Below are 11,815 nucleotides of genomic sequence, written 5' to 3'. Positions count from 1 at the left end.
CTATCCACATTTCAATTAAATGTGAATGTGGAATGACTGCATCATACTCCACCAGCATGGCTGTGTTGTCACTGAAATGAGCTGAATTGTTAGAAAAGTTAGAAACTCTGCAGCCAGAAGCTTATAAAAAAATGTTTATTTATATATGACAGTTGCATGTATGTCTAATTCATCAAAATATAAAGTTTAAGGTGCAACAATGTAAACAAAAAAATTAATGGATGTTTAAATGTTCATAACAAAATCCAGCATAGGTAATCACCAATGAGTTGTAACTGAAATAGGAAAAGAAATAAAAAAAGCAAACTGAGCACCATGTGGTGAAACAAACATTAATCTAATGAAGCCAATGACCTGCGTCGCCCTCCTGGCTCCTGCAGAGAGAGGCAATAGAGCCTGTCCAGAGGCTCTTCGTCTAATATCACATTTCCTCAGTGAATTACAACACAACCCTGAGATGAATGTCAGTGAGCAGCCAACGTAGAGAAAACATCAAACTTCCAGTACTTCCAAAGCAGTGGGCATGAAGTGCTTTTCGTAGCCCGACGTTGACTGTCCTTCCTCTGATGAGCTCCAACAATCTTCCTCCCTGTCCCTCTCCTCATCGGAGTCAATCATTTTGCTGTACTCCTCTCTTCCATATCTGCGGTCAGTCCTATGACACTCCTCTGTGACCGTTTCCTCCCTCTGATCATCTTGGCCACCTCGGACCACTGGCCTAGTTAACCCGTCAGGGTCGGAGGAGTTCTCCGGGGAAGACTCAAAAGCCCGGGGCTGGATCTCCACAACCTCCAACAGAGAGAGCGTCGGGTCTGGCTCATAGACGGCAATGCAGATCCAAGGCAAGGGCTCATTAATCTACAGGGAGATCACACGCAAACCCAAGATTATTTTTGTTATAAGCAGTTACCGGTGGAATAGCAAAATAAAGGCATTATTTAGGAATCAGTGTAAACCCTGTTTATTAGACTAAAAAGGCTCACAGAAGTCCTATCATTTCAGTCAGTCTCTCACCTGGTGCTTCATGTGTCTGATAATGTAGCTGTTGCGGGCATCTGGCACTTTGAAATAGAAACACCGATGCCCCAGTTTGTCTTCTCCTCGACAAACACTGGCAGGACACAATGAGAGTAAAAACCAAACATAAGACACTCCTCATAATCACATAACGTTTCCACAATATTGAAGATCAATTAAAACTGTACATTAATGTATTATTATTCAATGTTCAGACAACAAGATTGGAGGGAATTTTAATCCTTTTTTATCCTTACAATATGCACCACCGCACTGAAAAATAATATTATTTTGCTTGTTAAAGTGTTATCAAAGATTAGTTGGGAATGGATAACACCGATAGTCAAAGTATTAATCAACAAAAGGAAAACAAATGTGATGTACCACAGTTATACATCACTCAGAGATAGGAGGATAGAGCTTCAGAAACATAACATAAGTTAAAGATAAGTTGTTTAAGAAGATTTTCTCACCAGACTGAAGCAACTACAGCACATATCACAACCACAAAACTGATTCCAAGCACGACTGGAATTAAGTACGCTGAAAAAAAAAGAGAGAGAGATTAACTAATTAAGCCAGTAATATGATTAATGCACCTACTATGTTGTAAGAAATATCAAATTACACCACTTAAAAACTTAAAAAATCTTTGTTTCACAGTTCATCACATTCAAGAAGAGAATAATTAAGATGAGATGTAATACCAATATCCTCGCTTTGTTTCGTTTTGAACTTTGCTGTTTCATTTGCTCCGGGTCCGGCTACAGTCACAGCTCTTATCCGCACCTCATAGTCCTGTTCTGGATTGAGATGCTGCAGCTTAAACGTCTTACTTTTGTAAGACACGTTGTACACTATAGGAGAGACAAATAGTGTGGAGTGAGGTTAAGTAACCAGAGAATACAGGAGCTGACAGCGATAAACCAAACTAAGTAAACTATTACTTTAGTTTGCATGCACCTTTTCGGACACACTGAGCAGTAAACTGCCGGCGTCTAGAAGACACAGAGGCTAACAATTTAGCAAGCGGGTTACATAATGCAGGAATTGCAAAGGCATAATGACAGAGGAAAAAGATTAGGTCGTTGGGAATATCAACATTTTCCTCAGACATATTATAAAATAACGAAGAAAAACAATATAAATATATAAATATAAATTACAATATATTAACTTATTATGCACCAAAAAATGAACTTCCATGGCCTCCACCATTTCTGACAACGTCAACAAACACGTCACAACTTGTGAACTCTGAGCTTTCCAAAACTTTCCTCTTACGAGGTCGTGAATATCAGAAGAGGGGGGGGCGTTCATACGGACTCTTCTCGTGAACACGGTAAACTTTGAAGGCACCAATATTTCTTCAGAAATAGTATGCAATTTGTATACTACTGGTTTCATACTAAGGTTTCGGGCACACTAAAAAAGTCTCACATACTGTTTTAGCGTCATGTTAGCGTGTTACAACAGTGTTGCTGCGTACCGTTTTGTCCGTCTACTCCATCGTCTACTATTATCTGGTAGTACAGGATCACCCCGTTCTGCTCGCAGAGGGGAACAGACTCCCAGGACATGGTCCCACCAGTGGCAGCGATGGAAAACACCTGAAATGATGGCACTCTGGAGGGGACTGGAAAGTGACAGAGAAAGGTGCGTGATGATTACAAGTTTATTTGATTTAAAGGTCCCATATCATGCTCATTTGCAGGATCATACTTGTATTTTGTGTTGCTACTAGAACATGTTTACATGCTGTAATGTTAAAAAAAAACTTTATTTTCCTCATATTGTATGCCTGAATATGCCTGTATTCACCCTCTGTCTTAAACGCTCCGTTTTAGCGCATTTCGACGGAATTGCAACGAAATTGCAACAGAATTGCGTTGCTGGGCAACAGCTTGGTTCCATGTTTACTTCCTGACATTCACATACACTGCAACCAGGAATAAACTGGGACACGTTTAGAATGTTTACGTTTAAAATTGTGTCAAGTTTCTAAATATCGTATATTTATGACATCACAAATGGACAGAAATCCTGGGCGCTTGTTTCAAATGCAGAGTTTCTGAATACGGGCTGTGTGTATTTCCCTGTGGATTGAGCGTTTCGATACTTTCACAGTATTTATATTGGACTTAAGACTGCTTTATAATAAAAATTATATAAATAAAAATGTATAATATGGGTCCTTTAAAAGACATAACATTTGAAAAATATATCTTTTTTTAAAAGATAGCTCAAAAACAATGCATAAATACTTACTTCCTTGAAGTGAATATCCAATAACTGATGAGAGGTGATGGACTTTATTGCTGTGTGATACAGTGAACAGTGACACTTGGTAGGGTTTGTACCATTCATATTGACCTGTAGGTGGAGACACACATCACAGTTAAACAGCACATTTCCAATGAGTCCTTGGGATTCTCAAACTGAAAATGTAATAAGTGATTATCACTGAGTGATGGTTTCTTTAAATCAATCTTCTTTATCACTTTCAGGGGCTTCTCAGTCAGATGTTTGAAATATTTAGGCAGCGCTGTTAACTATTGCTATGAACGTATCAAACAGACCTTTAAAGAATACTGTTGTCTGGCTTTTGTTCACTTTGATCCAATGAAATCCTCGGCCTGGAGGACTTCCTGCATGTTTGTATTGCACCACATATTCCTTCAGGTTGTCAGAGGGCTGAGAGGGCAGATCCCAGGACACAGTCAGGTTCTCTTCACTCATCTTGAGGCGAATAGCTTCCCCGTTTTTCTCTTCACCTTAGCAAGAGACGAAAGCTTTGTTAGTTCTGATGAGCCGCAACAACAGGAGAAAATAGAAATGAAGGAGTTAGATGATATAAATAAGTAAAGCATGTTAAACATCACGAAACAAGGTCCGGGGCTGTATTCACAAAGGATCTCATTTTACGATTAGGACTCCACCTAAATGTAAGTAAAACTTTTTCTGAGGGATTGAGAGAACACCTAAGACTAGATTTCATTGACAAATGTTTTAGATATTTTATATATTGTGTCACAAATTCCACAAATCAAACAAAGCAAACGACATTGACTTGTTATTTGAATGAACAAATCGCGTATTATGCAGGTAATGGCCCTATAAATCAGCTTTATTTATTTAGTCCATTTGGTGATTATTTAATGATCAGTCAAACAAATGTGGATCTGAAGCGCATATGATTCTCAGCTGAGATATTTAAATTTGGCGAGCTGATTTGATTCTTATTAATTCACCTGCCATCACAATTTGCTTTTAAAAATTCATTATGTTGCTCAAAAACAAATTAAACTTGCTAAAATGTGTTAAATGTGATATTGTTCTTGTGCTTGGCTCGATAGCACCCCCTACAAAATTTCAACGAAGCAGCCTTCGCGGTACGTTTCACATAGATGAACGAAATTTGGTAGACACATGTATCACATTTACACTTAAAAAAAAGTCACTTGGGGCCATGCTCTAAACCCAACAGGAAGTCGGCCATTTTTTATTTTTGTGTGAGATTTTTTGTGTATTTTTGGCCATTTCTAGGCTCTGTACTTTAACAAACTCCTCCTCAAAATTTAACCGGATTGACTTCAAATTTGGTCAGTAAAATCTTAAGACCTTTGTGATGAAAAGTTGTTCAAATCTTGAGTTTTTACGAAACGGCGTTGACGTGGCATGTCGGAGAATTTACATGATTCGCCATTGAACGACAAACTGTTGTAACTAGACTGTACTTGGTCCAATCTGCCCAAAACTTGACCTACTTCATAGCAGTCCAAGCCTGAGGAAATCTACATGGCAATATTGACTCATAGTCATAGCGCCACCTACTGGCAACAGGAAGTCAGCGTTATGTGACAAACATCATCTGATTCACATTAAATTTACATTGTGTGGTCTACTCTTGATAATGAGCAACATAATGCATGTTTAGCACATGTTCTCTAGCGTCACATAGAGGACAAAGGAAGTGGTGACAAATTTGCAATCTGTCATTTCCTGATTGAGAGCAGGTCTTAGTGACTTAGGAGTCCTCTGGATTACCTCTAACTTCATACTTTTAGCTCTAAAAGGCTTTCTGAGTGACTCAATTTAGGATGTTTTGTGAATACGGCCCCTGATGCTTTCAACACTTCCTACTTCTACTTTTTACTCAGTGACAAGTCGGGGCAACTGATACCTGGTACTGGCATAGCCAGAGAAGAAGGCACTGTGGCACCAAGAGCGTTGTAGGCAGACACACTGACTAATGATGCATCCTTTAGAGAGGTTGTGAAGTGGCATTGCGTCTCCTCCACCAGCCAGCAATTTGACTCAGCCGTGGACACGTTCACCACCTTCACAGTGTCGTTATTGTAAAGCAGTTTGACTCCATATCCCAGAATGACACCGCGAGCCTGAGATATAGGAAGCCTCTGGATGGGATGAAAAGAAGGAGAGGTTAGCGAGGGGTGAGTCTGCATAAAGTGAGACTGAGTGGTTCATTATTTCAGTCATGTGAATAACGATTGTGGGTAATTTGTTTAAGTACCTTCCAGGTCAGAACACAGTCAGAGCTTGCCTGGGATATCCCACAGTCCCTCCATACATCCAGCTCTCCAACAGGGGCTGAACAAGGGAGGAACAGATTAGCAAGGAGGAGAGAAAACCAGAGAGATGATGGTAAAATCAGAACACAGTGCAGGATTATTGAACTCAGTGGTTCATAGTTTTAGCAGAGAAATTGTTATTTTGTTTAGACAATACTGTTGGGGTAAATTAGATTAGTCCTTTTTCTTCAAGCTAGCCTGGCTCTGTCTAAAGGAAACAAAATCCACCTATCAGCACCAAAGCTCGCCAATTATCGTTTGTAAAAGTGTAAAAATGACAATTCCCTATTTTATAGGGTGTTTATGGCCAGGAATGTTAACTTCTTTCCACTGGTTACCTCGGAGCTTAGACTGTAGATAAGAAGTGGAAGTAGTCACCGTGACGTCACTTATTGGTATGTGGACTGCCGTTTCGAAGCCTCGAGTTTGGCATTTTGTCCGTCGCCATATGTTTTTTTGCAACCAGAAGTGACATGAGAGGTTGGAGCTAAGTACAACTGAACGCTGAATGAGACATTTTCGGGCGACCAAAATGTTACAATTAACTTTCATGAAGTGAAAACACACAGTGGACATTTGTGCAGAAATAACTGCTGCAGCTCCTCCAGACCAACAGAGGTTTTCTGTGTCTTGTAAAGGGACGGGCCCCTGGAGCGAGAAACGTTGTCGTCTCTGACCGGGTGCCGGTGTCTCCCCTGTTCCCTCCGGCCGCGGTCGGGAGGCTGAGGCAGGAAAAGCCAACACTAGAGACCTTCGTCTGGTCAGCTAACATTACTGCCAAGCAGCTGAAATATAGAGTGATATTGTGGTTTTAGCTGACGTGTGTCGCCTCACTGTTTTGACGGATGCTCGCTCACATTCAGGTAGCGCGTGCAGACGGGTGAGCGCAAGCAACAGGACGCTGACTTTCGTTGACTTAACAGCCACAGGTGTCGCTGTTACAACCAATGTCTGATTCTTACAAACAGTCCCTTTAAATAAAAACAGCACAAAACAAACAGAAGAAACTATAAAAATCTGTCAACCTTCTCCAAGTTCTTTGCTGATGCTAAATTGCAAATGAGGACCCACCCTTCTCTGTGCTTCGTATTTCGGCGATGTCACTCCAGTCACTCTTCACACCTGGGTCACAGGAACAACGAACTTGAAATTCATAGTCCGTGGCGGGCTGGGGATCGTCGACGGTATAGCTGAGGCTGACTTTATCCTCTTCCTGTGTAGAAAGGGAAAAAATGAGCTTGAGCATGCATTCAGTTGACAAAGCTTTAGTCAATCAACAATATACAGTTCTTCTTGCAAGATTTGCAAGGTTATCTTTGAGGACGGCACAGTCTCCTCCATGTCAATTTACTAAATTACACAGTTTGGACCATGTTGAGAGAAAGAAAAGGAAAATAGAGTGCTTTAACCCGGAAATGAGTAAGCATTTTAGCACTTCCGGTTCCCTCATCTGGAAGTCAATGGGTTTTTAGTTAGATGCCTGGAATAAGGTCTGTGGTTAACACAAGCTGAAGAGATTTTAACGTTTTGTTCTACGACATAAAATACATCAATAATTACCACACTGGTGAAGTTTGAAGCCTTTATGTGTCTTAAAAAAAGACGGTTGCTAACAGGAAATTAGACTACTAAACGTCACCACGCCAAACACCGTTAGTTTACTGGTGGCAACGTGAAGTCATGTGACCGTGGTGTAGTTCGTTTTTAGCCTAACGTTAGCTTTTTACTTCTTGTGAATGCATTTACGCTTCAAAAATCATAAAAGTGGTGTCCATTTGTGAAGATTACGGAAAAAAACGTGTAAGTATAAATGTTTGTTTGCCACAGAGTTTATTTTCTGCAATAATCCAAAACCCAATGGAACAAACCCATTGGCTTTTTGTCGAGGGAACCAGAGCGATGCTAACTTCCTGGTTGGCCTACAAAAATAGGTCATCCCTGCAGCACTGTATAGTGGAAGACCAAAACACCTCAAGCCAGATGTGGTCGTCCTTAATCCGATATCTGATGTCACAAACGCCCACAGAGACATGATGCTCATCACAGCTGGACTCCCAGGAAACCCCTAATGACTCCTCATGGCTCGGAAATGAGACGTTAGGAGGGGGCATCTTGTCTAGAAACAGAGACGGACACACAAAAACAATCTAATATGAAATATCACTTAAACCGGCCTGCATTCTTCACGTTAAAAGCAGTCTGGAGGCTGATAGAGGAGACCCAGAAAGTCGTGGAAGGTCTCATTTTATAGGTTAGGTTACAACCTGTTCACACATTGGCAATAAAAAAAACGATTATACGTGTAAAAACGTTCATACAGTCCCTTTAAACAGGTAATTTATTGTGATTCTGGTTGTCAGAAAGGCCCCGAGTATCACTGTTGTGGTCGTTGGTGTCTGTATCTATGAACGAGAATGTGCAGGACTGACTCACTGATATTTGCTGTATCAAACACAGCCTCCTCAGATTTGTTAGAACCATACTGGTTCTTAGCCTGGACCCAAACATGAAGTTCCCCGCGAGGGAAATGTTCACGAAGGATAATCCAACTCAAAATGGTCCCATTGATCACATGCTCCTCCCTGGAAGAGAAGACGAATGAAACAAATTCAGAAGACTTCTCCCAAAGTTATCAGATTATTGTCACCAAGAAGTCATCAAGACGATGACAAGGAATATTTCTGGTTGTAATTACTCGCTATTTGCCGGCTTCCAGTGCAGGCTGTAGTACGTCGGGATCTGAGGGTCCGGCCTCGAATTCCAACTACAGTGGATATCTGCACAGTTGTTTTCCCCACCACATGGGATACAGCACTCAGGAGGAGAGAGAGCATCAGGAGGACCTGGAGAAACAAAGAGGGTAAGAGGCAGGGAATGAAATTAGCACCTGCCTCATACAGGGTAAATGTTGGCTGTGGCAGGTAAAACTTTCAGGTCACCTGCCACCATTCTTATATTAAGAAATATTTTTGGGGGGGATTGAAGTTACATGATCCACATTTCTACTGTCTGTTACTCAGTGTTTATTAGGGGTGGAAGAAAATATTGAAAATATTGAGTATTTAATTATTACGTTTTGTGACACTGTATCGATTCTCAAAAACCCTGTATTGATTTCTAATTAATAGTTTACAAGCAAATATTAACTCAGTTAATACTTTGCAAAGTGAAATGCAAATGCAGATCCTACTATTCTGATTGCATAAAAAAGTAAAGAAAAAAAATGTATACAGATGTTATGCATTTGGCGGAAAAAAATAATTTTAGACCCTGGTAAGGAGTAAAAACAAAAACTGATTCTCTATTAATACAAACATGATCTTGTTCAGTCAGTTTCAACTAAAGCTGAACTTTATAATCTTCCTGAAGTTAGGATTTACTTGCAGGGCTTTTGAATTAGGCTGGGATAGTTTTAGTGTGGGTTTAGATGTTTAAAAAAAAAAAAACACCACTTGACACGTAGTACGCAGAGCTATTTAAATGTCTATTGTTCTGTCCGAAACAAAACATGCAGATCCAAGCAAGGGGGGGAGAGGTGAAGTTAGGGGCAGGTACACAGACTAAAATGCTACCACTATGAGTCACAAAACACAAAGGTACTAACCCATTGTGACAAACTTCCAGGAGATTGTGAGTCATAAAGAAAAAATATAAAAGAAATATAAAGCTAAAAATAAAAATGAATACACACAAGTAGTAGAAGAAGAAATCAAATAAACACTCCGATCTGCTGCTAGAACTCTTTAAAATCTCCCCAAACTCATTTTAGTCAAAACATCCAGTCAGTTTGAGGAGTATTACAAATTGAATGTAAATTCTTGTTAATATTCCATAGTGTATTAATCAGATAGACTTAACTGTTATAATAGCAAAGAAAGAGGAAGTGAATATCTGAGATAGAAGACATAATAGATAGAAGACTTATCTTCACCACAAGAAAAATACAGAGTGCTACTCTCTCATACGTGCTTCCGCTCATACCCCCAACACACACAAAAACACCTTTTTTTCTATTCATCACACGACTGTCACCTTTACCCATTTCTCGAAAGCCTTTACACTTTTAGCGGAGATCAATTCAATGCCTGCACACACACACACACACAGCATGTTGCAAGGACGCGCCCTGCCGGTACCGTTAACAGGAAATGAGCGCTTTATATCCGTCTGGGTCCACATGCATCCGTCCCACTGTCACCACTTCCTCTTCAGTACAGACAGTAATGCAACATTATATACAGTAGGGTGAGGGTGAGGGTCAGTCTACAAATGAGAAAAGCTATAAGCATGTGATCTGCATATTTTAGCACCAAGAGCCCATTATCATAAACATGTCAAGCTTGATGTGCTGCACATAAAACACCCAGCTCAATCTTTATTATTCTGAAAACAAACAAAAACAACAAAAAAACTACAACTTCTTTTGGTTTAGGAAAAAAAACTACAACTTCTTTAGGTGTAGGCAAAAAAAACAGTTAAGTTTAGGGAAAAACATTGTGTTATGGGTTAAAATAATTATGAACACAAAGACAACTACACATGTCTCCTCGGTGAAAACCCTGTGTTTTGTGTACCATCCATCGTCCCCTACCTTCAGCCCTTATGGAGTTTCACATCATCTATACTACAGCGCCTGACTTCTGCTTCTGCTCGTGTCATAGTTACTATGGTCGCTGTCGTGTCCTTTTATACCTTCTTTCAGTGATCTACCATGTGAATAGATGATAAAACCTACTAGTGGGTGTAGTAGGGCCCCTATTAACCCACATCTATGGACTTATAGTGACTGATAATAGCCTGTCTAATCGGCTGTTTATCTTTAACAACACATCATTTATTATAAGCTGATCACATATTTTGTATGTCAAATCTTGCACAGCATATTATAATATAGCTGTTAAATAAATATAGATGAGTAAAAAAGGGCCGTATTTCCCTCTGAATGGAGTAAAAGTATAAAGTAGCATAAAATTGGAAAAAAGCACAAGCACCAAAGGAGGAAGAATTGAGCTTATACAGTATATTAATAACGTGTATAAACTGTGGATAATCCTACCTGGAGCAAAACAATGTGGCACGTTGACCAGCAAAATGGACAGAAGCCACCCTCTCCTGAGTGTGGCCATTACATTTGGACCCAGGCCTCTAGTGCCTGTGGAAAACACACATATACACACACATATACTTTATATATAAACAGACATATACACACACATATACCGTATATATAAACACACATATACACACACATATACTGTGTATATATAAATACACATATACACACACATATACTATATATATAAACACACATATACACACACATATACTGTATATACAAACACACATATACACACATATATACTGTATATATAAACACACATATACACACACATATACTTTATATATAAACAGACATATACACACACATATACCGTATATATAAACACACATATACACACACATATACTGTGTATATATAAACACACATATACACACATATATACTGTATATATAAACACACATATACACACATATACTGCATATATACACACACATATACTGTATATATAAACACACATATATACTTTATATATAAACACACATATACTGTATATATAAACACACATATGCTGTTTATATAAACACAGGAAATGTACCAGCCACGGAAGCTGTACAGCCTGTAGCAGACACATCCTTTAACTCCAAGCCCTTTGTTTGTGACAGTATTACAGCGATCTATGAATCACCAACACGTGTATCTAAACATACTGTACATTCAGCAGTTTCACATCCAGTCTGTCTGTCATATGCACACAAATTAACTAATACAGATGTAGCATTATAGTTGGAAAGTTACATGAAAGCACAACAGCAACAGTTCAAATACTGTGTAAAAGTCATGTGAATATTGTTCTGTCTCAAGCTGTTTTTCCATATATACTATATGTATTTGTATCTTATTTACCTCATTATGAGACACGCTGGGATGTGTGCAGTGCATTCTGCAGCGGTGTAATAACCCGGTTCACAGAGATACTTTGTTGCGGAGAGTTCAAGTTAGTCCGTTTGAGTTTTACCGGGTAGCCACGCCCCCGTTCTGTTCTGGAATTGCCAGTGACGTCACACACGCAGTCAAACCATGAACCACACGTGCAGAGTTTAATACTTCCTGTCTGCAGGTCCAAATACATAATAACCAAAGTAAC

General features: G+C 39.5%; 1 protein-coding gene across 5 annotated transcripts; it reads right to left on the bottom strand.

The window, feature by feature from the left end:
* Positions 1-119: 119 nt before the first annotated feature.
* On the bottom strand, positions 120-11,715 carry il12rb2l (interleukin 12 receptor, beta 2a, like). Of its 5 annotated transcripts, none has more exons than XM_074656918.1 (15): positions 11,575-11,715; positions 10,666-10,761; positions 8,305-8,452; positions 8,043-8,191; positions 7,580-7,725; positions 6,681-6,822; positions 5,552-5,628; positions 5,201-5,435; positions 3,597-3,791; positions 3,286-3,390; positions 2,507-2,653; positions 1,725-1,874; positions 1,491-1,560; positions 1,015-1,111; positions 120-858 (listed from the first exon to the last, which is right to left on the bottom strand). In XM_074656918.1, the coding sequence occupies exons 2-15, from the start codon at positions 10,733-10,735 to the stop codon at positions 493-495; spliced, it is 2,097 nt and encodes a 698-aa protein (XP_074513019.1). In that variant the 5' UTR covers positions 10,736-10,761; positions 11,575-11,715; the 3' UTR covers positions 120-492. The 5 variants fall into 5 exon arrangements, with proteins under 5 accessions (XP_074513019.1, XP_074513020.1, XP_074513023.1 ...); XM_074656919.1 differs by having other exon boundaries at positions 6,681-6,816; XM_074656922.1 differs by lacking the exon at positions 1,491-1,560.
* Between the last annotated feature and the right edge of the window lie 100 nt (positions 11,716-11,815).

Source organism: Sebastes fasciatus, chromosome 13, assembly GCF_043250625.1.
Source record: "Sebastes fasciatus isolate fSebFas1 chromosome 13, fSebFas1.pri, whole genome shotgun sequence".
Lineage (NCBI taxonomy): Eukaryota > Metazoa > Chordata > Actinopteri > Perciformes > Sebastidae > Sebastes > Sebastes fasciatus.
This window is presented reverse-complemented; position numbering and strand designations above follow the sequence as displayed.

Coding starts and splice junctions, on each gene's coding strand:
- il12rb2l (XM_074656918.1), bottom strand. CDS start 10,735: ATGGCCACACTCAGGAGAGGGTGGCTTCTGTCCATTTTGCTGGTCAAC. Junction 6,823..7,579: donor ACGACCACATCTGGCTTGAG/GTGTTTTGGTCT, acceptor CTTTCTACACAG/GAAGAGGATAAAGTCAGCCT. Junction 1,875..2,506: donor TGGAGTAGACGGACAAAACG/GTACGCAGCAAC, acceptor TCTCTCCTATAG/TGTACAACGTGTCTTACAAA.